Source organism: Somniosus microcephalus, chromosome 26 (genome assembly GCF_052327205.1).
Source record: "Somniosus microcephalus isolate GS21.2 chromosome 26, FLI_Smic_1.0, whole genome shotgun sequence".
Lineage (NCBI taxonomy): Eukaryota > Metazoa > Chordata > Chondrichthyes > Squaliformes > Somniosidae > Somniosus > Somniosus microcephalus.
In genome coordinates this window covers 13,742,939-13,770,567 of record NC_141012.1, presented here as the reverse complement: position 1 = coordinate 13,770,567, position 27,629 = coordinate 13,742,939, and the positions used below count along the sequence as shown (strand labels likewise).

The window sequence follows — 27,629 nt, the reverse complement described above, 5'->3', positions numbered from 1 at the left end:
TCCGATTGAAATAATCGCAGTATTCTTCTGCGGCGTCATGATCAGCTGATTTCTTCTCCCCGGAAATATCGAGTCGTCGTATCCCGTGCCGTACCTTGAAGCACGTTAGCCATCCCTCAGAGAAAGCACACTTGTCAGTGAGCTCCATCTTTGCATAGAAATCCTTCGCTTTTTCGATTAGCATGGGTCCGGAAATCGGAACACCCTCTGAACGCTTAAGAGAAAACCACTCATAAAGCACGGTATCCAGCTCTTCAAGCTTAGGCTTACGAAGCGTACGCTGTTTCTCTACACTCTTAGATGTCTCCGAGCTTGAATAAAACTTGAGCAGCTTATCCTTCTGCGATTTGATGTCGTAGATTGTTGACGAACCGATTTTGAATTCATTCATAATGTTGATATGCTTCTCTCCCCTTTCTAGTCGTTGGCATATCTCGATTTTCTGTTTTAAAGTTAACACCACTCTCTTCCTTTTGCTTGGACCAACTTTTGGGATTTGCATAATGCAATCCAATGACTACCAGCAGCGTGGGAGACACACAGTACCCCTGTAAAATGGCGGATCAGAAGAGACTACCGGCAGTGCGGGAGAGTCAGGCTCCTGTTATTGAGGTGCTCTGACTTCCGATAGCGCCAAGAGGCTGAGTAGTGGCAATTTGGAGAACTACCCCCACTGACTAACTCGGCCACCGCGGGAGACTCGGACTCGGCAACATTGCCGGTTATTGAGGTGTTGTTTTCGGAGCAAGAATTTTGCCGGCTAATAGAGAATTCCGGATATTTAGGTGCCGTTTAAACGAGAGTTTCCTGTACATCATACTGTAGGTTATTAGGGCTTTCCACTACTGTGATTAGCAGACTTTGGCTTCTGTTGATCACTAGCAGGTGATAAATTTTGTTTTTATTTTCTTTACAGTTTAATTTAGTTTTCCCTATCCATCTCTTGTGCGATATTCTATACTTGTGCTACAATTCTGAGATCTCCTGTTTCTCATGTAAGTATCCACTCTCAATTTCACTAACTAGGCTTTTCGTGCTACTTCTCCTTTTGGTACAGCTGGTGTCCAGACTGCCTTTTTTTGATCTTTACAGTACTACCTTTGTTCACAAGATCACAAAATAGCTACGGATGAAGGAAGCCATTTGGCACATCTTAGCTCATTTATCCAGGAAGCACCCACCATTCCTCACCCCCCCCCCCCCGCCCCCTCCTTGCAAAGCATCCATCTGTTTCTTAAATGATTCCAGAGTTTTTACCTCCACGGCCCTATCTGGAATTCTGTTCCATGTGTTGATCGCTCTCTGAACTTCCTGATTATTAATCCAAATATTTGCATGTCTCTAATTTGCACCTGTGCCCCCCCCCCCGCCCTACTGTCATGATTTAATTTGTGATGCCATCTGTACCGTTTGCTTTCTTATATACTGCCATAAGGTCCTGTCTGACTTTCCTCCTCTGAAAGCTGAACAGCTCACATTTCTCCAGTCTTTCCTCAAACCTCAGTCCTCTAATGCCAGGGCTCAGTCTTATGGTTCTCTGTGCCTCTGCCAGGCTCCCACCCTGTCATCACTCACCCAACAAGTACTTGCTGCTTACTTTCCTTCAGCCAATTTCTTATCCATTTCCAGATTTTGCTTTGAACGCCCTGTGCTTTTTTGAGGAAATAATTTGCGCCAGGAGCTCACCTTGATGCTGATTTCTCCTTTAGTACCAGTAAGGTCTTGGCTGAGCATCCATATGATTCAACATCTGGCCATCCTCCTTTAACTACTCCTTTCTGTCTGCCTTATACATCTTTTAGGCCATAAATAAGATGTGCAGCTGCTATTTTTGTAACTTTATTCCTGTTCTCTGTATTTGAGACATTGACTTCTTCAGTACTGTATAGCTTTGAATGGCCTATAGTTGCCTCTTCATCTGTTTCTTGTCCAAAGATTGTTGATGAAATATTCATAATTAAGCACTACGACAAGCGCTTCCTTCACATTGTGCAATGCCTCACGGAGGAATTGAGATCATGCGCAGCTGGTGCTTCAGCATTTTCCTCATTCTTTCATCATGTTTATCATTTATTTCCCATGTTAATAAATCTGCCATGACCACCTCTGCTCTTGCAGTATCTTCAAATATTTGAGTAGCCATTTATGTACAATTACAGGAAACTTTCTGGTATCCGGCACTGACGGGACCGAGCTGTTGCCGTTCCATCAAAACTGCCGGAGAAACCAGCGCTAATGTTAAAACATACGGAGCTTCTGAGCTCCGTGTGAAGCAACAAACCCTGTTGCTTAGCAACAGCTTCAAAACAGTCGGCGTAACTTGCAAGCGTCTCTGTAGCTAAGCAACAGCTTCAGCTAGACCTTGCAGAGCCACAACTGGAGAAAAAAAGCAACGAGAAGTAAAAAAACTTATCTGAACCGACTCCTGAATTTTGCCGGTGGATAGAGCTTTCTGGACATTTAACCTCCGGTTAAACAAAAGTTTCCCGTACATAGAAATCACAACACAGAAACAGGCCATTCAGCTTAATCAGTCTGTGTTGGTGCTTTTCCTTCACAAAAGCAGTCGTCCTAATCCAATGTGCCTACCCTATTCCCATACCCTTTTATTTCCCTTTCCTTCAACCACCTTTCTGACCTAGTCTTAAATGTTGACAGGTCTCTGTAGCAATCAGTAATTCTGGTAGTGCATTCCACAGCGCCACAAAGCTTTATGTAAAAAAAAAAGGTTTGTCCTGCTTTCTGTCCTAAATCTCTTTGATGTAATCTTGTATCCATGTCTTCTCATTCTAGATCCCTCAACCACTGGGAGCAGACTTTTTCTGTCTACCCTGTCTCATCTCGTCACAATTTTAAACACCTGTATCAAATCATCCTGTAATCCCTGCTCCAATGTAAAGCAACCCACTTTTTGAAGTATTTCTTTGAATTTGTATTTCCTCACATCAGGCAGCATCCTAGTGAATCTGTATTGTAACCTCTGCCCCTATTTTTTCAGATGGCAGCTGTTGATAATGTTATACCCATTTACACCTCTTCTAGACCCATCTTTTGTTTCTTTACTTGTCCCATTACCATCTCCTTTTGCTTTGTACAATCATCCCTTTTGTCATTTAATCTCCCCTTCCTTCCACCCTATCACTGACTTTCCCTTTTGTTCTTTCCTCCCCTCCCCCCTTTTCCCGCCCCTGCACTTGCTTAAATCTGTTACATCTCTAACTTTTCCCAGTTCTGACGAAAGATCATCGACCTGAAACGTTAACTCTATTTCTCTCTCCACAGATGCTGCCTGATCAGCTGAGTATTTCCAGCTTTTTCTGTTTTTATTTCAGATTTCCAACATCCACAGTATTTTGATTCTGTACCCTCTCTATTGCCTCAACATCCTTTCTATTACGTGAAGCTCAAAATTGCACACAATACACCAGCTGTGGTCTTACTAAAGTTTTATAAAGATCCACCATTACATCTGGACTTTTATATTCTGTACCGTTTGCCTTCGCCACTTGAGGTGCTGCTTTTTATGTCTTGTAAAACCCTAAATTCCTCTGTTCTTTGACATCATCCAACCTTCCCCCATTCAAAGTATAATTATTACTTTTTTTTTGCTTGTAACACCTCACATTTACTGACATGAATTCGAAATGCCAAAATATTGCCCATTTCACCATTTTAGCAATATTCCCTTGCAGCTTTCTTTGATTCTCAGAATTATGTACTGTGCCTCCTATTTTAGTATTATCTGCAAGTTTGGATGCCACTCCCTCTAGCCCAAATCATTGATGTGCTCAGCGAACACAAATGATCCCAGAACAGAACCCTCTGCGACACTGCTATCTACTTATAACCACTCTGAAACCTGCCCTTAACTCCTAGGCCTAAATTTTCAGTGAGGTGGGCTTTTAGGCGGGCGGGGGGCAAAAATCCCAAATTCGGGGGTCCTGACACCATCCCGCCCAAAACCCGCCTCCACGTAAGTTTCAGAGGAGGCAGGTACCCGCCCCGCACTGGGACCCGCCGACCCGAGGCGGGAAGGGATTAGTGCCAGTTAACTGCCTGTTAACAGGTAGTTAACAGGCAGTTTTTAGCCTAATCCCTATTTTGAGGGGTGTTGTGTGGGATTCCCGACGGCTCCAAACCACGCCAAGTTAGAGCAGGCGGGCCATCGGGTTGAAGGACTTGGAGGGGTCGCGATGTCAGTGTTCAGGTGAGTGATGGGTGCATGAGTGCAAAGGTAAGTGTGTCTAAAGTGTGTAAAGAAGTTTAAATTACCTGTACTTACCTTAACAGCCTTTCTTCCTCTAGGTTTTGGGAGTCCATCACTCAGCCGGCACTGAAAACAAAATGGCTGCGAGCTGTCAAGAGTGACAGCCTTCAGCTTTCATTGCCGGTGAGAGTTCTAACTGAGTCTGTGTAGAAGGACTCAGGTTAGAAGTCAGACTGTCAGTGTTGACAGCTTCAAACAGCTGTGAAACACTGATATTTCATCTCTTGACAGATGAAATTTCAGTCTGTGACGTCACCTGTTGCCGGGTGGCCCTTAATTGGCCTGCTGAGCCCGCTGGGCGGGCTCAACAAGGTCAATCAAGGGAAAATCGCGTTGATTGGCCGGACGTCAATGTAGGCGGGACTAAAACCTGAAAGTTGTAGTCCCGCCTCCTTCCTGACAGCTTAATGAAAATCGACCCCCTACTCTCTGTTTCCTCCGTCCCAACCAGTTTTTAATCCAATTTGCTACCTTTCCTTTAATTTCATACCCCTAAATCTCTCAAAGTCTATGTGGCACCTTGTCAAAAGCTTTCTGAAAAGCCATCCACTCCATATCTGGTATCTTCTCAAACATCTGGTTTGTCAAGTATAATCTTTTTTGAAATCCATGTTGCCTGCTTCTGATGGTTTTCTTCTCATCTACATATTTAGTCATTTCATTGTTAATTAAAGATACCAACATTTCCCTACAACAGATGTTAAATTAACTGGCCTGTAATTACCCAGTTTAGCTCTGTCTCCCTTTTTTAAAAAGGGTATTACATTAACTCAATATCCTACACTTTTGTAAACACTGATACAAAATACAGGTAGACTACCCTTTATCCGGACTTCCGAAAACCGAAACCCTCTAAAAACCGAAGGTTTTAAGAGGGTTCCGGTTGCGGAAGTTCGGATAAAGGGTAAGTCGTGCGCACGACCCCCCGCCGACCCCCCCGCCAGCCCCGACAACCGCCGACCCCCCCGCGGACCCCGCCGGCCCCGACAACCGCCGACCCCCCCGCGGACCCCGCCAGCCCCGACAACCGCCGACCCCCCCGCGGACCCCGCCGGCCCCGACAACCGCCGACCCCCCCGCGGACCCCACCAACCGCCGACCCCCCCCCGCGTACCCCGCCGGCCCCGACCCCCGCCGACCCCGACTGACTTACGCTGAGCGTCAGCGTAAGTCGTGCGCACGACCCCCCGCCGACCCCCCCCCGCGGACCCCCGCCGACCCACCTTCCGAAATCCGAAATTCTCCTTTATCCGAAACTCGGCTGGTCCCGAGGTTTTCGGATAAAGGATAGTCTACCTGTACTTGTTAAGTATGCCTGCAAATGTCCACTTATTCTCCACTAACTCACTGTTTTCTTCTCCCACCTCACATTTAACAATTCCTTTCTTATACATTTGTAGAATTCTTTACTGTTCTTTGTAATATTGTTTGAGCTTCTTTCCTCGTACTCATTTGCTTTCCTTATCCCTCTCTTGACCTCCTTATTTTATTTTATTCTCATGTCCGCTTCTTCAATTTTAGTTAGTTTCTAACCTCTTTATTTATCCACAGCATCCTGAACAGTAGTCTCCTTTTATAATGGTATATAATTATTCTGCAGCTTTGCAATCTCCTTTCCCATTGTTAATCTACAATCCTGTGTGGCAATTTCTCTTTCCACCTGGTTTTAGCTGGGTCACTCCTCATCTTTCTAAAATCTGCCCAATTCCAATCTATCCTTGTTTTTGTACTTGAAATACAGTGTTACAGAATCATAAAATTTTATAGCACAGATGGAGGCAATTCAACCCATCATGCCTGCACTGGCTCTCTGGAAAAAGTTATCCACTTACTCTTTTAATTTTTTTGTTAAATATTTATCTACTTCCCTTTTAAAAGCTATCATGGATTCTGCTTTCACCGCTGTTTCTGGTCGGCATTCCATGTCCTAACAACCCTCTACATAAAGAAATTCTCCTAACCTCTGCCTTTGTTCTTTTGATATTTAATTTATGCCCTTCACTAACTGACTCTGGCCACTGGAAATAGTTCTCCCCTATTTACCTTATGAAAACCCCTCATAATTTTGAACACCTTTATCAGCTCACCTCTTATCCTTCTCGGTGCTAGTGAAAACAGCCCTAGTTTGTCTAGTCTTTCCTCATAACTAAATGCTCTTATCCCTGGTGTTATTTTAGTAAATGTCTTTTGTGCTATCTCCAGACCTTGACATTCTTTCTAAAGTAGCACACCCAAGCACAATATTCTAACTGGGGCCTAACCAACATTTTGTGCAGGGCTAACATTACCTCTGCTTTTGCACTTTATGCTCCTATTTATAAAATCTAGTTTTGAGGTTTTTTCTTACAATCTTTATCAACTTGTCCTCCGACTTTAAAGGTTTGTACATCTGAACCCCTAAGTGTCTCTGCTTTTTTATTCTATTTAAAGTTTTATTCGTTAATGTGTGTTTCTCCTTATTTTTCCTCCCAAAATATATCACTTCACACTTATCTGCATTAAATTTTATCTAACATCTATCTGCCCAATCTACTAATCTGTCTGTGTCTTCTGAAGTCACTTACGGTCCTCATGCTTCCTATTTTTTGTGTGAGCTGCAAAGTTTGGTGAAATAGTTTGCAGCAAATTAAAGACCATTTCACTGACCAGGCCCTTCAGGTCTTTTTTTTGCACAATGGCGAAACCTTTTTGGGCCTGAAGGTTGGCCTACAAACATGCTCAGGAGGCAAACTGTGTAGCGTTATATCACAGACCATGGGAACCCGGGGTCGATTACTGTGAGGACCTGGAAGGAGGTCAGGACGAAGTTTCACCACTTGGAAAAAGAGAACCAAGGTATGACAACGATATCACTGCAAAGTAGCAACGCAGGACTTCTGGAGCTGTAGTTAAGTAGGAGGTAGATATGTGTTAAAATGCTGTGCTAGCGTTTTAAAATGGTCAGGATGTAGCAAGGAAAATAGCAGACTACTGCAAATTACGTTCCACATGCCCGGATGGCAAAGAGTGTACCGCAGGAAGGAATTTCCATGCTCCAAATTACCGTGCCTCAATTAACACTGCTTTTGTGTTTAAAGGCAACATTTCATATAATAGGAGAGCCTGGACTCTATCAGGAGAAACCTTTAATTGAAATTGTAGAATTAATTGCGGGGGGAGGGTATGTTCTCAAAGATGTTGGCCAGCAGAAAGTTGTAGGGATGTGCAGACCAACTGGTTTGTATCATAATCATGCAATGTAAAATCTGTACTATATGCTACATTTAACATGTCCATTTGCACTATTCATAAGTTCTTAATAGTTTATGTAATGACAGTACAATACCCAAATGGAAAAATATATTTTATATTCATAATGTCCCATTTGCCCTCTTCGCAGAATCAAGTCGTCTTCACTGTGCACCTAAAGAGCACCAGTCATCGGAGCACCAAGTGTCACCATACACACTTGCATTAAACAGCAATATAAATACATAGTGATAGAGATGAGGAAACTGAGGGCAGTGATGATAATCTTCTTCTTTCATATAGTACTGTAGTAGCAAAGCAAATCAAATGTCAACATCTAAGTTGGATATCCAGGCCAAAGCTTCCGGTGTAACAACGTGGATATCTTGTAGGCTGCCTGTGAATTTCCTCTGAGGGCAGTGCTCAATGATGTGCTCCAGGGTCTGATTAGGAGCTCCACAGTCGCATGATGGGGATGCTTTAATCTTCCACCGATAGAGAGGTGGCAGCATCTACCATGACCGGTTCTGAGGTAGTTGATGGTTGTCCACTGTTTGCGAAGAAGGTTTGATCCTTCAGGTTATACTGTGGGGTCCTCTATAAGGAATCCATTCCGTATGTCGCAGTTCTTCCAAGCATTTCACCATCGGTCATCAAGGCTGAGGGGAGATCGCTGAAGGGCTTCGGCGACGGTCCAGAATGGCCTTCTAGATTTGAGATGGGTTGGTGGTGGATTGGTCAAGTCGGCCTGGATCAGCATGTCTTTGCTGGTGTAGCGATTGTATTCTCTGGAGACTGCATATTCGCGGCGTAGGTGTGGTGGGGCGATGTTTGCAAGCACAGGCAGCCACGGTGTTGGGGTCGATAAAAGTGTACCGGTGACAATTCTCATAGTAGAATTCAGCTGTACATCAACGGATTTGACATGCGGACTTGATAACAATGCCGGAGAGCAGTACTCCGCTGTAGAGTACACCAGGGCGAGTGCTGCCGTACGGAGGGTTTGAGCGTTTGCTCCCCATGTGGATCCGGCCAGTTTCTGGATCAAGTTGACCCTACTCTTGAGTTTCTTCCCAAGGTTCTGGAGATGTTGTCTATACGACAGGGTGCGATCAAGCGTGACTCCTAAATAGGAGTTTTTTTGGCATGGTTTACCTCTGCGCCGGCGAAGGAGACTTTCAAAGCTTGGTTTGCTTGATGGGTGTTGAGGTGGAATGTTGAGGTGACGGTCTTTTGCGGGTTTGGCCGAAGTCGCCATCAGCGGAAGTAGGCCTCCATCCTCTGTAAATCACTGGTCAGGGTCTCTTCGGTGATTGACAGATTCATGTTTTGCGTGGCCAAGGCAATGTCATCAGCATATACGAGCTTGCGGGACTTTGTTTCGGGCAGGTCACTGGTGTAAACGTTGAATAACATGGGTGCCAGGACAGAACCCTGTGGGAGTCCATTGTTCAATGTCCTGTATCTGCTCTTCTGGGTGCCAGAGTGTACACGGAAGCGTCGATTGCTAAGCATGGAGTTGAGAAGATGGATTGTTGTTCTGCAGGGTAAAATGGTGGAGAGCTTGAAAAGCATTCCATGCTTCCATACTGTGTCATACGCCGCTGACTGGTCCACGAGTGCTACGGCAGTCTTGAGCTGGCGCTGGAAGCCTGCTTCAATGTGCATTGTTAAAGCTACCACTTGGTCGCAGTAGTTATGGCCGCTCCGAAAGCCCACTTTCTCCTTAGGAATGGTTGGCTCAATGATGGGGGCTAGTCTGTGGAGTAGTAGCCCTTTATAACAAGTGCAAAGTAAGGAGATCGGGCGGTAGCTGGAGGCTTCACAAGCATTCTTCCCCTGCTTCAGGAGGGCAATTATTTTAGTCTCCCTCCAATTAGGTGGAATTTTACCAGTTGCTAGTACCTCAAAGAAGAAGGAGGTCAACCATCTCTTCGCTTTGGGTCCCAGTGCTTTTAGGAATTCTGGGCAGACACCATCTGGACCAGCAGCTTTTCCAGATTTGGTTGTCGACAGGGCTGCATTTAGTTCGTCCAAGGGGAACGGATCAGATATAGTTGACGATTGTGGTGTCGCCATCAAGTTTGTCGAAAGCTGCTGCTTCACCTGGCGTCGAGATTCTTTGTCCACCGGAGCCTTTGATGTTTGTGTCAAGTGGGATGCAATGACCTCCGCTCTGATGGTTGTCCTGTGTTTATAGGCGGGGTTTGCCCTGCCAGGTTGATGGAGCCGGGCCCATGCTTTCCTGCTGGAGTGAGTGAAGTTAGTCTTCTCCCAATGATGATAATGAGATGAGTTGGGGGGTTGATGAAGGGCCAGCAGGCGGAGGGCGAATGTTTGATGTGCTGATAGCTCATCCTGGGTTGTTTCTGACCTTAATTGATCTGTTTTCCACTTGCTGGTTTCAGCTTACTTGGAAAATGATTACAGATAACTATGAGAGAGGGATTCAGTGATCTGATGGATGCCCAGTACCTTTGCTTGCACATATTAATGCCCACTAATAATGCTATGCACAGGAGCAGCCAGTTGCCAATTATGCCATTCATTGCTATAAAATAGCCCTGTGTAAGTGACTGCAGGCTTTGCCTCGAGATGCAATGAGCCCACAGTGAATTCAGCTTCAGATTTCTGACTCTGGTGTAAGTTCATCAGGATTAGTCAGAAGGGACCTTCTGTATCCTATGGAGCTCTCCAGTTGATTAAGCAGCTACCTACCACTGCTACTCCCTCAGCTAGAGGAGCACTTACACATAAGTTAATAAAGCAACTGGTAAACCCATTGAATACTTAGACCACATGCACTCAAAACATTGAATAAAATTAATTACATTTTAATATATCTGGTAGTCTGTGTTTTATTGTGTAATAAGTAACACAAATCAAATATATGCAGTTCTTAACAAAGCTAAACAAGTAAAGCAACAAGCAGCCCTGTAATTGTGTGTATAGATATATCTAGTAGGAAGTGATTGTGCCCAGTTGTCCATTATGAACTGGCTTGAAACTGCCCAATCTCATTTCATATAGGACCCTTCTAGCTAACAGTGAGAGGGGATATTCATCCTATCACTCTGGGCTGGATTCAAACACAGATCCTAGAGGTAAGAAGGCAGTGTGCTCACTCACTGTACCACTTAAACCTGAGCATTGTAAGTGTATTTTTTCCAAAAACAGGAAATTCCATTTGACGTGCTTTCATGATTAGTGAATCAATTGGTACAAGCGCAAATGAAAAGCAGTTTCACTAACTTTTTCCCACGCAGACTTCAGCCTTGAAGTATGCCTTTGAACTAAAAAAAAGCTAACTGAAATTCTGCAGGAGGCAGGGGGAGTAAATGGAACAAGACAGTGTTTTAGAGATAGGTCATGCAGTCGAGATCCAAAACAATAATAGTTAGCATAGTTAGAAAATTATTTGTATACCTTTGATCCTGTTTGGCAGTAGGATTTCCTATACATGCCAAGAACTCAAGCCATTAAATCATTATATGACTATGGCATAAATTCAAAGGTAAAATTCATCTTGAAATGTGGCATAATTTGACATCCATTTACCACTGAGTTGTGGGTTACAGGTTGGTGCCTGTGTATCCCAGAGCCATTTTAATGGGTAGGCATTATGTTCTTGCGACTTGGGGATGAATAGACCAATGCCAGTGTAAAATGGAAGCTTGCAACTGAATTTCCTTCTTCCTTCCTCCTCTTTTCATATACAGCTTCATTTCTAATACTAGATATTGCATGCCAATATACTACCCACCATGTAATCTCTCTGCATTTGTTCAGATTCTCCGCCCCCCCCCCCCACAAAGAAAACCTGTCCCTGCATGCTGTATAAGTATTTAGTATCTAAAAACGTAGCTTTGCTGTATTGTAAATTCGATGAATCTACTCGGTTTGCTTGTGTTCATGTGATTGATGAGCCCACACTGAGGCACCATGATCCAGCCTAATGAGGTACAGAGCTGACTCTGTTGCACGACAGTAATAGAAGCCAAATTTCCTGAGTAGCAATAGCTAGAATTCAACTGTTTATGTAAAATTTGATCAACTATCATCACAAATGGGCATTGGACTTGGTTAAGAACATGCAAATGAAATTCTTACTGCTTTTGTTTAGAGTAATTGCATCCAATAATAGATTGCTTACAGTGTAGGCAATTGTAGAGCAATCCTGGTCTAAACTGTTTCATACAACAACAGTTTTTTCATAATAAAGGAAGTGAACATGTGGAAAAGGCAATTTCCCACACACGTGCTTATAACTGGCATTTAATGCACCATTTTTATTTACAATATATTTTATGTATTCATTTCTATACTGCAGTAACACTACATTTTTGAACATTTTGATTTTGATCCACAAAATAACCAAAGCTAAATGTATAGGTGTGTTTACTAATTACACTTGTTTCCTTTCAGAATGTGAGCACTTGATTCGACATATGCTTGTGCTAGACCCAAGCAAACGTTTATCTGTGGAACAGATCTGCAAACATAAATGGATGAAAATAGGTGATCCTGATCCAGAGTTTGACAGGGTGAGACATTACAATACCACAAAAATTCTCCTTTTTTTCATTGATTCATCCTCTCTTCTCTCCCACCAAAAAAACTGTTCACCTTTATAAACCCTCTGGTTGAAAAGAAAAGGGAAGAGCTAGGTCATGGATTATTCCTTGACTGTAGTGCTGAGTTATTGTATGATAAGATATATTCTTCCAGCAAGCAAGCTGGACATTTAATTGAATTTCTTTGTCTCAAAGTGAAACACCACTTATTAGGCAAACTATATAGTGGCTCAGTCAATACTGAACCAATTCATTACAATTGAGGATGGGACTGCACTTACAGTTGGCATCAGAATTCCTAGGTTAAGGTGGGAAAATGCACTTAGGGTTTCTGCTCCTGATCGCGGGTAGTGTGACTTGTGAAAGTCAGGTGAGGATATCATTAGGCTTGGCTGTAATGCCCCCACATGATTGAGTAGCTTGCCAGCACTTATCATTAATGACATAAGAAAACTCACTAAGCACTTGGTTGAGTATAAAACAAGGCTTTAATCAACTGTTTCAAAACCATGAGATTTCTAGTTACAATCACTAGTTCCTGGTTACAGAAACGTCCTGGGCAAGCTGGGCCCACGCCCGAGTATTTATACTCCTTGGACGGCGCCACCAGCTGGCCGCCCAGTGTTATTTCATGAGTCATTTCTTCATGAATGATAAGATTCATGACAATTAAGACTTTGTATGACTATTGGCTGCTTGGCAAGACACTGGAGGATAACCGGTACCCGTGGAACTGTAACCTATCATGGAGTCAGTGCCTTCAAGAGAAGTGGGGAGGGAGAAAAATGGTAAGAAAAAGAAAATCAGTTTGATAACAAAACCTAAGTTTCAATATCCGATCCAAAATTGAAATATGTCTCTGATCTTTATGATTGGTCAATAGCCATATTATTGACGGAAAAATGTAATCTGAACAAGCTGGGACTTGATCATTGTGTTAGTACATTACTTTAAAAGAAACAGGCTGGAAATATAACCTGAAATGCTATGGGTTTTCTAATGATTTAATGATCTGGCTGGTAACCTAGTCTGAATGCCCGATACTAGACTACCTAAGAAGGCATTCTACGGTGAGCTGAAGCTTGCTAAACGCTCTCGTGGTGGACCAGTCAAAGAAAATATAGCACCTCAACTGACACAGGGGAACATGATCTTTGTGAGTAGGAAATAGTGGAAAAAGATGATTCACGATGGCACAACAAAGTTTGAAGCAAATCATATTCAGCTAGCCGGAGAAAATAGAGCCTAAATTAAATCAAGGAAGGATCAGCCCTCAGGTCAATCTGACATCCGATACCCTAGGTGTGAGAAAACATTCCTCGTGAAAATCGCAATTTACAGTCATGAGAACCCACAACCTGTATGAAATTGGAAATGAATCATAAGCTGTCATTATCAACAGCAATGGACAAGCCATCATCATCATATTGATGCTTACAGAAGTCTCATGTAAAACTTGATCCCACAAAGTGATAACTTAAAATCAGCTGCTAAGATACATGGAGAGAAAAAGGAGGATGTTGACTATCAAATCGGGGTGCAGTTGGTGTGGCATTTAGGACTGATCTACATGTTTCTAAAGTTGAGCAATTCACTGGACGGTGGATCAAAAACGAGCTGATTTTTTTGCTGATGAGGCGGGGGAATGACATTCAGTCCTTGAAATATGCAATCTGCCTATCTGATGGGAATGAACAAAGTCCCCAGAGAAATATTTACAAGAGTATGAAGTATTAGTAAAGAAGTTGAGATGTACTAAAATACCAAAAAAATCTGAGTGACTCAGACCACTGCTAGAGTTCACAATGTAGTAAAAGGATCCGCAGTATTTTGCTGTTGTAGCAGTAAAAGGAGTATCTGAATAACACAAATGTAGCCATCAAGACAGCAGCTGGAAGGAACACGACAAAGCAGAGGGTTTGTAAGAAAGCAAAATTCTAGCAGGATAATCAGAAATATGAAATGATATGTACAAGATGAAGATAGGTAAACTATTAAGTCATCCTCGGTTCTGAGGGACTGCCTAAGAAGAAGGAGAAGGTAAACTATAAATAGTAGGATGAAATTAAAAATCGAAAGAGTAACACTTGAGAATAATCTAAACTTGTTAAGAAAATAAAGCAAAATGCCCAAAATAAAATCCATGTACAGGAAACTCTCGATTTACCGGCACCCAAACAACCGGAAATCTCGGTTAACCGGCAAAATTCAGGAGTAGGTTCAGTTAAGTTTTTCTTCATATTAGTGGCCGTTTCTTGATTCTTGGCTGTGTAATCGGGGGTTTCTGCACTTGTTGCTAAGCAACAGGGACGCTTGGTCTGTGGTCGGGCTTCTTGCAGCTGTTGCTAAGCAACAGGGAAGCCTGGATTTGTTACTGTGTACGGAGCTCTCGTACCTTTTAACTATAACTCTCTGTAATCCGGACTTTTTGATAAACCGGCACCACGCCGGTCCCGTCAGTGCCGGATAAAAAAGAGTTTCCTGTAATTGATATAACCAGCTACAGGAAACTTTGTGTTATCCGGCACCCACGGGACCGAGCTGCTGCCGTTGCCTAAAAAGTGCCGTACTCTCCAGAGTTAATGTTGAGAGATACGGAGATTCTTATCTCCGTATTTGACAACAAACACTGTTGCTTAGCAACAGCTTCTAAACACTCGGGTGTGGCCCTAAAGCTCTGTAGCTGAAGCTGTTGCTATAGCTACAGACCTTGCACAGCTTGACTGTTCAAACAAAGCAAAAACAAAAAACAAAAAGAATAAAAAACGGCTGCTGATTTTTGCCGGTGGCTCCAGATTGCCGGATAGCACAAAGTTTCCTGTACTTGGAAATCAAGAAAATATAAAAATTTATAATTTCTCCTCTCTTGACTCCTCCACTTACTCTGTGCTGTCAGACATCCATTGCTGGATGAGCTGCAATTTACTTCAGTTACATATTGGGATGACTGAAGCCATTGTCTTCGGCCTGCGCTACAAACGCCAAACTCTTGCCACTGATTTCATCTTCCTCCCCTGCCACTGTCTCAGGTTTGAACCGCACTGTTCGCAACCTCGGCGTCCTATTTGGCCCAGAGCTGAGAATCCGACCCCGTATCCTCTCCATTACCTCCGGAACATCACCCATCCTCTGCCCCTGCTTCAGCCCATCTGCTGCTGAAACCCTCATCCATGTGTTTGTCACCTCCAGACTCTGCTCTTCCAGTGTTCTCGTGGTGGCCTCCCATCCTCTATAACCTTCAGTTCATCCAAAACTCTGCTGCCGATATCCAATCCCACACCAAGTCCCACTCATCTATCACCCCCTGTGCTTGCTGACCTATATTGGTTCCCGGCCGCCTAATGTCTCAAATGTAAGATTCTCATCCTTGTGCTGAAATAACTTCATGGTCTCGCCCCTTCCTATCTTTATAACCTTTTCCAGCCTTACAACCATCTGAGAGCTCTACGTGACTCCCAAGTTTGGCTTATTGTGCATCCCACAATCCCTTCGCAGCCTTGCCTTCAGCTCTTTAGGCCCTAAGCTCTGGAATTCCCATCCTAAACCTCTCCACCTCTCCCTCCCCCTCCTTAATACCCACCCCTTTGACCAAGCTTAGTTTTAGTTACCTTCTGAATATGCCCTTCTTTAGCTCTCTGTTGATTTTTATCTAATTTCGCTTCTGTGAAGCACCTTGGAATGTTTTTGTATGTTAAAGACACTGTGGGAGAAATTCACCGGGCGGTAACGGGGCACTAAGGGGACACCGACCGGGCGCGGCGAATTGACCGACGCACGCGAACTTCTCTGGCGGTTTTGCGCTGGCGCTAACACTTACTGCCTCACTCTGTTGCGCCCCGTAGATCGTGACGCCATCAGGTGCGCAGTGCCCGTTACCGCCCTAGATTTGATATTCGCTCCTGCCCCCTGCTGCATCTCTGGGCATCAACAACGGCAGCAGTAGGAGGTGCTGTCACCTCGGCTGGCCGCTTTGGGAGCGATATTTAAAGGTAGTGGTGGTCAGGTAGGGTAAACTTTATTCTTTGCACCAGTCTGGTGCCTGCTGAATGTTTTTCACATCTGATTGATGTGCGATTACTCAGCCCTCCACTCTCTTAGAGTGCTTGGGGCTGTAATGCAAGTCGTGCAGGTCCCGTGGCCCCACAGAAATACGAGGAAGAATCTTGCATCCCATTATTGGCCCTTCCCTTTAGGCGAGGGAAGGAGCCTCTGATGCCGGCAGCACTGAACATTCGTCAGTGCTCTGCCGCTCCTCTCGCACACTTTAGTGCCCCCAAGAGAAGTGGTAGTGCTTGATTTAGCGCTCCGCTTCCCTCTTGGAGCACTAAAGCCAAAGTTCCCAGGAGAGAAGGATTAGCGCCTGGCACTACTTTTTCAACTTTTGAAAATTTACCGCCCCAAATGGAGCGATACGGAATTTCTAGCCCACTATGTAAATGCAAGTTGTTGTTCTATATGGAAGATTGGATGCAAACTCATGAAAGCAAGACTGTTAAGCAATATGCAAACAGTAGAGAATGAGCTAGTAGCAATAATGTGTTTACATTGTGACTAAATGGGCTAGAAACAACCAAAGTCCTTTGTGTCAGTTTAGCTCACTGCAAGCACCTTCCCCTCTTAAGTCAGAAAGTCATGAATTCAAACCCAGTTCCAAGTACTTGAGTAAAGTCAAGGCTGACACTCCAGTACAATGCTGAGGGAGTGCTGCATTGTTGGAGGTGCCGTCTTTCAGAGGAGACATTAAACCGAGGCCCCGTCTGCTGTTCTGATCAATGTAAAAGATCGAAGAGTATGGGAGGTCTCCCAGTGTCCTGGGCAACATTTATCATTCAACCAACACCACCAAAAACAAATTTAAAAGAAGAAAAATCTTGCATTTATATAGTGTCTTTCATGACCTCAGGACACCCCAAAGTGCTTCGTAGCCAATCAAGTACTTGAAGTAAAGCCACTGTTATATAGGGAAACACAGCAGTCAATTTGCACATAGCAAGGAACAACAAATAGCAATGCGATAAATGACAGATAATTTTTAGTGGTGTTGGTTGAGTGATCAATGTTCACCAGGACACTGGGAGAACTTTCCTGGTCTTCTTCAGAAAATGCTGTGGGATCGCTTGCATCCACGTGAGAGGGCAGACAGTGCTTTGGCTTAACATCTCATCTGAAAGGCAGCATCTCCAGCATGCAGTAGTGCATTGAAGTATCAGCCTAGATTATATGCTCAAATCTCTGGAATCATAGAATCATAGAAATTTACAGCACGGGAAGAGGCCATTTCGGCCCATCGTGTCCGCACCGGCCGACAAAGAGCTATCCACCCTAATCCCACTTTCCAGCTCTTGGTCCATAGCCCGGTAGGTTACGGCACTTCAAGTGCACATCCAAGCACTTTTTAAATGTGGTGAGGGTTTCTGCCTCTACCACCCTTTCAGGCAGCGAGTTCCAGACCCCCACCATCCTCTGGGTGAAGACATTTCCCTGCAAAATCCCCTCTAAACCTCCTACCAGTTACTTTAAATCTATGCCCCCTGGTTGTAGACCTCTCTGCTAAGGGAAATCGGTCCTTCCTATCCACTGGAGATTGAACCCACAATCTTCTGATTCAGAGATGAGAATGCTACTATTGACCTAAGTCTGACACTATAATGAACTGGTCGTTTATCTCATTAGCTGCTATATTTGCTTACATGACAACAGTGACTGCATTTCAAAATAATTAATTGGCTGTGGAGCGCTTTTAAGTCCTGAGGAGGTGAAAGGTGCTATGTAAAATGCAAGTTCGTTCTTTCTTCCGTAATAGAAATCTGCAGTGAAATTGAGTGAATCTGTCATTATATGAATCTGGATGATTGAAATTTTTCATCCAATTTAAGTGTTCACATCCATTCTTCCTTCTCCAAACAGACTGCACATGCAATGTAAAGTAGTCATTATTGCTCTGCATCTTATACTACAGCTGGAGTTGCCAGTTAATGCAGTTATATTTGTTTTCAGTTTTAGTTATTTAGGTTGAAGTACATAAAACTGCAAAACGCTCTAAAGCTGAAGGCAAATTTACATTTTTTTATGCTTTTCACAGTTAATAACAGAATCTAAGCAAATCAAAGTAGAAATCAAGACTGAACCGCTGAATGAGCAGGTACTCATGTACATGACGGAGTTGGGTTTGGAAAGAGAACGCACACTACAGGTACTGCGAGAATCTTACGATCTTCATTTATATGCGGTAGATTTACTGTCCTCTATTGTGTAAATGTGAAATTATTTCCGTTTTTTTAAATATGAACTCTATTTTTGGTTAATTCTTGGTGTGTGTTTTTTAATTCCTCTGTATGCATTAGCAAAGGTTTTCTGATTGTAAGGCCAACAGGAACCTGTTTGAAAAGAATGGGATGTCGTCGGTGTCATGATCAGAAAACCCAGGCCATTGAATGTTATGTATATTAAGAAATTGATCTGGTTCTGAGTAACAGGCGAACCGTATTGCTTTCTAATCCAATTTCTGTACAGATCAGTTTTGACTGTGGATTTAATTTTATTTCTAGTCATTGAAGACAGATGCCTATGATCACTTTAGCGCAATTTACAGCCTGCTGTGTGACAAGCTAAAACGGCACAAGACATTGCGCATCTCTGCACCTCCTAGTGTGCCTCGCTCTATGCCCTTTCAGTCACCTGCAAATGTCCAGGTAACGTGCCAGCGATTTTCATAGAATTGTGAGCTAATGTTAGTAAATGTGATATATCTTTGCTAAATATTTCCTCTAGAAAATACCATTTGAACATTATCGGAACAATCATCATGAAATACATAGAAACATAGAAGATAGGAGCAGGAGTAGGCCATTCGGCCCCTCGAGCCTGCTCCGCCATTCAATGAGATCATGGCTGATCATCCAAATTCAGTACCCTGTCCCTGCTTTCTCCCCATATCCCTTGATCCCTTTAGCCTTAAGAAATATATCTAACTCCTTCTTAAATATATTTAATGAATTGGCCTCAACTGCCTTCTGTGGTAGAGAATTCCACAGGTTCACCACTGCCTGGGTGAAGCTTTCTTTCACAGAAACAGGCCATTCGGCCCAACTGGTCCGTGCCGGTGTTTAAGCTCCACACCAGCCTCCTCCCACCCTTCTTCATCCAACCCCAGCAACATACCCTTCTATTCCTTTCTCCCTCGTGTTTGTCTAGCTTTGCCTTGGATTATTAAATCCTTGCTACATCTATCTTACAGCGGTGCGCTTCCAGAGGCAGCCCCGACTCTGGTGGCAGTGCTGTATATAAACAAGGTGGGGCTGGTACCGCCGATGATGTAGACACCTACCTCAAGAAGTGCTTTCTTCCCATGGTACTGACGAGCATCAATGGTCAGTGCTGGTCATCGTGGGCCATCATTCTGTTTGGGCTGTTAATAGAATGAACAAAACATTTTATTCTTCTCCCTATTGTCTAAAGAAAAAAAAGAAAGACATGCATTTCTATAGCGCCCCCCACGGCCCCAGGAAGTCCCAAAGCGCTCCACAGCCAATGAAGCACCTTCGAAGTGGATCCACCGCTGCAACGTATAAAACACAGCAGCCAAGTTGCGCACAGCAAGCTCCCACAAACAGCAATGACCAGAGAATCTGTTTTTTTAAGGATGTTGATTGAGAGATAAACATTGGCCCCAGGACACCGGGGACAACTCCCCTGCTCCTCCCCGAAACAGCGCCCACGGGGATCCTCCACATCCACCTGAGAGGGGCAGACGGGGCCCCGGTTCAACGTCCCATCCGAAAAAACAACACATCCAACTGGAGCATCAGCCTAGATCTCCTGCTCAGGTCGCTGGAGCGGGTCCTGAACCCCCACAACCTTCTGACTCCGAGGCGAGAGTGAGGAGTGTGGCTCATTACTGGCCTGTATGAACCTGCGCCCAACCACTGGGAAGTCTCACAAACAGAGGCTTAGGGTCACAATTGTGATTTTTAAGTGATGGCCCCCCCCAGTGCACAAAATCATCCCTATCCAGATGTGCGAATGTTGTTGCTCCTGCTTTGACTTCCATTCCACGCCACAAATGGGAATGACTTCACCAGGAGCTGAAATACAAATGCAGAGCACAAACACGGGACACATTTCGGACACTGGGATAGCAGGATACGTCTTTGGTTTTCAGTTATGATTAATTAGGCCTCCCAGATGAATGCAAAAAAAAGAAATCCGTACATTTATATAGCACCTTAGAATCATCACAACACACTTCACCCGTGCAATGACTTAAAATACGGTGACAGTCGCCATGCAAATGCAGCAGCGCTTTTTGCATAGTTGTAGCTTGCTCAGACAGCAACATAGAAGATAGGAGCAGGAGTAGGCCATTCGGCCCCTCGAGCCTGCTCCGCCATTCAATGAGATCATGGCTGATCATCCAAATTCAGTACCCTGTTCCTGCCTTCTCCCCATATCCCTTGATCCCTTTAGCCTTAAGAAATATATCCAACTCCTTCTTGAATATATTTAATGAATTGGTCTCTACTGCCTTCTTTGGTAGAGAATTCCACAGGTTCACCGCTCTCTGGGTGAAGAAATTCCTCCTCATCTCTGTCCTAAATGGCCTACCCCTTATCCTTAGACTGTGACCCCTGGTTCTGGACTCCCCGACCATCGGGAACATCCTTCCAGCATCTCGTCTGTCTAGTCCGGTTAGAATTTTAAAAGTTTCGATGAGATCCCCTCTCATTCTTCTAAACTCCAGCGAGTACAAGCCCAGTCGTCCCAATCTCTCCTCATACGTCATTCCTGCCATCCCAGGTATCAGCCTGGTGAATCTTCGCTGCACTCCTTCCATGGCAAGAACATCCTTCCTCAGATAAGGCGACCAAAACTGCACAAAATAATCAAGGTGTGGTCTCACCAAGGCCCTGTACAACTGCAGCAAGACATCCTTGTTCCTGTACTCAAACCCTCTCGCTACGAAGGCCAACATACCATTTGCCTTCTTAACTGCCTGCTGCACCTGCATGCTTACTTTCAGCGACTGGTGCACAAGGACGCCCAGGTCTCGTTGCACTTCCCCTTCTCCCAATCTATTGCCATTCAGATAATCTGCCTTCTTGTTTTTGACACCAAAGTGGATAACCTCGCATTTATCCACGTTATATTGCATCTGCCATGCTTCTGCTCAATCACCCAACCTGTCCAAATCATCCTGGAGTTTCTCGGCATCCTCCTCACAGCACACACGCCCACCCAGCTTTGTGTCGTCTGCAAATTTGGAGATATTACATCTAGTTCCCTCGTCCAGATCATTAATATATATTGTGAATAGCTGGGGTCCAAGGACCGATCCCTGCGGTACCCCACTAGTCACTGCCTGCCACTCGGATCATTTTAATCTTTTAAGTACTGAATTCTGTTAATGGCTTCCAAAAAATTGCTCTTTTGCCACCTCTTTTAAGCTAGAAACACTGGGAATTTCAACCTAGCGATTTCAGTTCCTCAGACACCAAGTTCTTTTTGAAAATGGGTCTATTGGGAAACACTGTGTGCATTCTGCCACAATGCACAAATGCTTTGGAGTTTGAAAAATATTTTTATTTTTGCTATTGTGGCAAATGCCCCAGAAAACGATATGGAGCATTCACCGCAATTGTCGTGTGGCACATCTAGATCTCCATACGCCCACAGGATTAGTTATTCCAGCTCATGCTCTGGGTCAAGTGGAGAAAAGAAGACAGTTTGACAGGATTACTTTGGCACTTATGGTGATCGAGCCACCGACCTCACTTGAAATATAGGAGGTTCTAAACGCCTAATAAGGACTGGCAGCAAACGAGAAATGGGGAGAGTGGCATTGATATATCGCAGGTTTCTATCTGAATATCACTCCCCCACTTCTCGAACCAATGATTTTGAAAAAAGCAGTCTGAGGCTAGTTGTAGAAACTTGTCTTTGCCTAGCTTCAGTAAAGGTGCTGCAACTGTTACTCCATCGAATGCCAAACAGTTTGTCATGGAATATATTCTTTTAATGTAAATTCTGATAATTAAGGAAAGAAGTTTTGAAGAAATGTTCACATTGGTTACTTATGAGAGCTGTTTCAGGTGTTTACACTGGTTATTTATAAATGCAGTTGTAGATTTATATCCTCATCAACAGCTTACATTTATAGAACGCATTTAACAATAGTAAAACGTCCCAAGGTGCTTAACCAGTGCAATATCAATTAAAAAAAAACACACTTTAATCCTTTGAGTAATTTCCCCAACCTCTAATAACTCTCTGCTGGAAAGCAATGGAGCTCACTCCTGGCTTTGATCTGGATGTGTGCTTCCTTGTATTGGAGAGCATTTTTAGCTTTCAAAGTATAATGATGGTTACTTTTGCACATGAATATTGGTACCTAACCCAATCAACTGTTGTTAATTAATTTAGTTGCCTTTATTTTTGCTTTGCTTTACTTCCTATTTTTTTCATGCTTTAATTCCCTGTATACCATTATGTAGATGAGAGGATGGCTAGGCAATTTTGTCCCTGTCTTGTATTGATACTGCTCTTGAAAAGGACACCAAGTGTAACAATGGCAGAGGATGATTTGGATTTTTCCTCCTTCTCTGTGGAGAACAATCTCGTGTGCTGGGTATTTCCTCATGAAGACACAGCTGAGATCAGAAATTTGGTGCCTGAGTAGGACAGAATCCTGGCTACAAAAGTGATGAGGCTGTGGCAATAAACTGCAGTGGTCTTGTCTGCCATCTGAGCTGTGAAATAATTGAACTCTGTGGGGGCAATTTTAACCCTACTCACTCAGCAGAAACCTGGCGGGTGGGCAGTTAAAATCACCCTGGCTCTTGCCTGTCCGAAAGCCACCACGATCGCAGCATCTGCAATTTCAACCTGCTCTCCTGAGCAGGCAGCAAGGACGCGTGCCTGGAGCCAACAGGGTCCTTCTTTACATACAATAGCAAAATACTGCGGATGCTGGAAATCTGAACTAACAACAGAAAATGCTGGAAACACACAGCAGGCCAGGCAGCATCTGTGGAGAGAGAAACAGAGTTAATGTTTCAGGTCAAAGACCCTTCTTTACATATGCAGGTTGTGGCCCGATGACATCATTGAGACCCGACTGTAATTTTAACTCGGGCCTGAGTGGGGAATCCACCTGGAGTTAAAATCGGAGCCACATCTGACATGTTAAAGTGCACAATGCAAGCTTGAATCTTTTTAGTATAGGAAAATGAGGTACTGTGTACATATTCTGAATGGATAGCAGTGGCAGTGCAGAGAATGCAAGAAATTACGCTTCACAACAAATTATGCACCAACCACTCTAATTACGTGTCGTACTGTTCCATGGCACAGCGTGTTAGCACAACAATACTCTGTGTTCCTGCTTCATTTTTAGACAAAAAAAACATTGTACAACAAACCAGGCATACATCAAAGCTTGTACACAATGTCAGCAAAGAGAACAGTAACCAATTCTATTAAAGAGAGGGAGCTACAGCTCTCAACAGTGGCATTTGAGATGCTTTTTAACTGTTTGGTTGAAGCGATACTTGGGTTGTACGGCTTAGTTTTGTGTCGTCAAAAGAGTAAGTGCACTTTCATACATCAGAACGTACAGGTTTTCCTGTAGTTTCACACCTCCGAAATCAAGTGTAGCTGTTGCTTATTGCCAGTAATCATTTCCCTTTTGTAGTGAGTGACCCTGACACAACACCAATTATTTTTTCTCTGTGAAAAATATCTTTTACCAAAATAGCAGATGGTCATTGCCTGAGCTACCATTATACTTCGTTACAAGAACATAAAAATGTTAGGGACCAAAAAAGGCCATTGAATCCATTGAAGCTCATCCATTCAGTACCTTAACTCTTCCATCACAGCATCAAACTATATTTTTAGCAACTACAGTGGTTTTGTCTCTATTGCTCTGCCTAGCAAACTCTTCAAAACATTCATCACTTTTTGTGTAAAGAAGTTCTTCTTGATTCGTTTTAAATTTAAGCTAAGTTTAAATTTCCATTTATACCCTCTTGCCCTCCTTTCCTGCCTTACTTTGAAGTAATATTATGGGTTTATCTTGTGTGCAATTCAATACCGTATACATTTCAAAGAGATCCCCCTTCAACTACCTTCTTTCTAGCCCGTAGAGCTTCATCTTTCCTTATATTCTATCTTCTTTGCATTTGTTGCCCTTTTCTAATGCATGTGTAGATTGTTTGTGGTGTGGTACCAAAACTAAAGTATTGTACTCTAATTGTAGTCTAACCAGTGCATTGTAAAGTCTTCGTATAACTTTGGCAGACTTGCATTCTATTGTACTGGCTATGTGTTCAAACATTTTAATAGTTTTTTTAAGATTGATGAATGAGGTAAGTGGACTTTGTTTGAATATAATTAGGAATCCCTGCTATACAAATGCTCCTGCAGCCAATTCCTTGGAGCAGATTCCATTATTTTACCTACTATTGATATCTGTAGATGTCTAGATCAGATTTATAGCCCTTTTAAATTTAGCTACTGTATGATGTTTGCTTACTTCCAGTCCCGTGGAGTCCTCACCAGTATCCAGCGATTCCTCTATAATAGCCAGTAACCTAAAATTTCTCACCTGGTCTCCTTCTGTACCGCAACTTATATACTACCTGGTCCAGGGGATATTTAGTCTTAATTGCCCCTAGCTTATGCCATAGATATGGTGAATTCAACATTTTCAGGGATATCAGATGTATACAGAAATTGAATACAAGTTAGAATTATGCTCTAGTGAATACTTCTAGAAAATATTAATTAAATATTTCAGCTATTTTGTCCTTACTACCACTTTTACCTTTGAGTTCTAATACTGGAAGAACATTTTAGCATTACCAACTTCAGCGATGCTCATCTATAGGTTCCTCCTTGCACCTCTAATATCTCTTTCAGCCTATTCTAGAAAATATTCTACCAAATACTCCTCCTATCATTCTCTGCCTCCTTTGTCCTATAGGTTTTATAAATGTTTTTCTTTTTGAAATATAATTTTATTTGATCTTGAGTAAATGCTTATTTTGGATATTCAGCATTTGTAAAAGTGTTCCATTATTCCTCAACTGAGATATATTTCAGTGATACTTCCCAGATACTTTAGTTTATTCTTATTTCCTTTGAAATGTTCCACTTTAAAAGCATATACTTTTGTCTTTACTGGTGCTGATGCCAGAACATCTTCACAGACGGCACGGACTCGATGGGCCGAATGGCTTCCTTCTGTGCTGTTGTGACTCTATTATGACTGTAATGTCATATTGTGGTCATTAGTCACTAGAAGTTCCACTACTACTTATTATGGATTGTACACTGATCACATACAAGAACCAGCTGAAGAAACAAGTTGCCCTTAATGGGATCCTTGAAACATTAGACAATGAACAATCTTTTACCACATTCACCTTGGCTCAGTGGTAGCACACTTACCTCTGAGACAGGAGGTATTGGGTTCAAGCCCCATTCTAGGATATTAGCACTTAATCTGTCTGACACTTCAGTGCAGTTCTAAAGGAGTGCTGCAATGTCAGCGATGCTGTCTTTCAGATGAAACGTTAAACTGTGACCCTGTCCACCTATTCGGGTGGAATTAAAATAAATCCCATTACACTTTTTGAAGAGAAGGACATTCTCAGTGTCCTGGCCAACATTCATCCCACAACCAATGCCAGCAAAACAGATGAATTAGGACCTTGTTGTGCATAAATTGGCTGCAGTGTTTACCTACATAACAACAGTGACTGCACTTTGAAAGTAATTAATTGGCTCTGAAGGACTTTGGGACATTCTGAGGATATAAATGCAATCCCCCCACCCCCCACTAGTTTTGATTCTGTTATCTCATTTCCATCAAGGAATCCGCGGTTTATATTGGGCTGATTGAAAACATCTATTAAAACATAAGAAATAGGAGCGGGAGTAAGCTGTACGGCCCCTCGAGCCTGCTCCGCCATTCAGTAAGATCATGGCTGATCTACTTCAACTCCACTTTCCCACCTTATCCCATAGCCCTTGCTTCCCTTAGTGTCAAAAAACAGTATTAATGTCTGCACATACTCTTGTCATCCCATCATACTTTGTCCTGTAATTTTTATTAATTCTGTCCACTGCAGCATTCCTCACCTCCACATATTGAATTCACTCCCATGTTTTTGAAACTCCTATAGCATCATAATTTCTTCTGGGGTATATGCCACTAACTTGAGCATTTCATTCTGATTGGTTCTAGCATTCAGACTGAGATACTTAATTATACTTTCCTTTTAAAAAAAAAAAAAAAAAAAAAAATTGTCCTTCAGTTACTAAGTATTTGAAGAATGAGAGATGATCTCATTGAAAGGTATAACATTTTTAAGGGGCTTGACAGGACAGATGCTGGGAGGATGTTTCCCCTGGTTGGGGAGTCTAGAACCAGGGGTCACAGTCTCAGGATAAGGGGTTGGCCATTTAGGACTGAGATGAGGAGAAATTTCTTCACTGAGGGTGGTGAATCTTTTGAATTCTCTACCCCAGAGGGCTGTGGAGGCTGGGTTGTTGAGTATATTCAAGACCGAGATCGATAGAATTTTGGATACTAAGGGAATCTAGGGATATGGGGATAGTGCGGGAAAGTGGAGTTGAGGTAGAAGATTAGCCATGATCTTATTGAATGGCGGAGCAGGCTCGAGGGGCCAAATGGCTGACTCCTGCTCCCATTTCTTATGTTCTTATGTTCTGTTTGTTTCCTTGGCTTGGAATTATTTTCTCCTTTTGTGTTATTCTTACCCTTTCTCTTCAAGGTCTGAATATCAACATTTAAAGTCTTACCTCCCCTTTCCCTCTACATTGTAATTGTTTCCTAAACTGGCCAGGGACTGCACACCATATCTTTTTCAGCCTTGACCAATTGTTATGTATGTGCTGATATATTTTGAACAATGATTGTACCATGAAAAAAAAATCCCTTGTTGACACCGATATCTGCATGGAAATCTATAGGCCTAGAAATTCAGTTGTTAGTGCCAGCCGCTAGCGCCTTAGGAGGAGGAGAAGTGGGGCGCTAAGTGGCTCGCGCCCGGGCGTGGCGCGATCTGCGCCTCTTGTGAACTTCACTCAAGATTTAGCGGCGGCGCAAAACCGCAGCGCCCGCTCAGCTGCGCGCGCAGATCCTGACGTCATTTCATGGTGCAACGCCCTTGGTGCGCCCCGAACCGGAACTTCAGTGGCGCCGCCCTTCTGTGCGCCTGGCGCCCCCAGCGAGTGGTAGAGGGGAACGGCTCCCAGGTGCGGGGGGCACTATTTAAAGGGGACTCCTCCTGCATTATAAGTGGCAGCCATTTTGTGCCAATCCTGTGTGAGAGATGGATATTTAGAGAGAGACAAAGGGAGAGAGCTTTCTGCTTTGACTCAGCGCTCGCACAGGTACTTCTGGCTTCAGGCCAGAGCTTTGCACTTGTCTTTAACTTCAGTGCCATAGCCTTGAGTTGCCACATATAATGGGGGCTGCAATGGGTGGAAACGTTGGGCTTCTCCATTGCATTCAAAGGGCTCAGAGACGCCGT

At 43.4% G+C, this 27,629-nt stretch overlaps 1 protein-coding gene across 4 annotated transcripts in view; it reads left to right on the top strand.

Annotated features, from left to right (window-relative positions):
* Positions 1-27,629, top strand: part of sik3 (SIK family kinase 3) — a 349,943-nt gene that overhangs the window by 268,956 nt on the left and 53,358 nt on the right. For all 4 annotated transcript variants that reach the window (XM_085967854.1, XM_085967856.1, XM_085967853.1 and 1 more), the window contains 3 exons: positions 11,921-12,039; positions 18,152-18,262; positions 18,618-18,761. In XM_085967854.1, the coding sequence (XP_085823980.1) occupies positions 11,921-12,039; positions 18,152-18,262; positions 18,618-18,761 (374 nt within the window). The remainder of the gene's footprint in view (positions 1-11,920; positions 12,040-18,151; positions 18,263-18,617; positions 18,762-27,629) is intronic.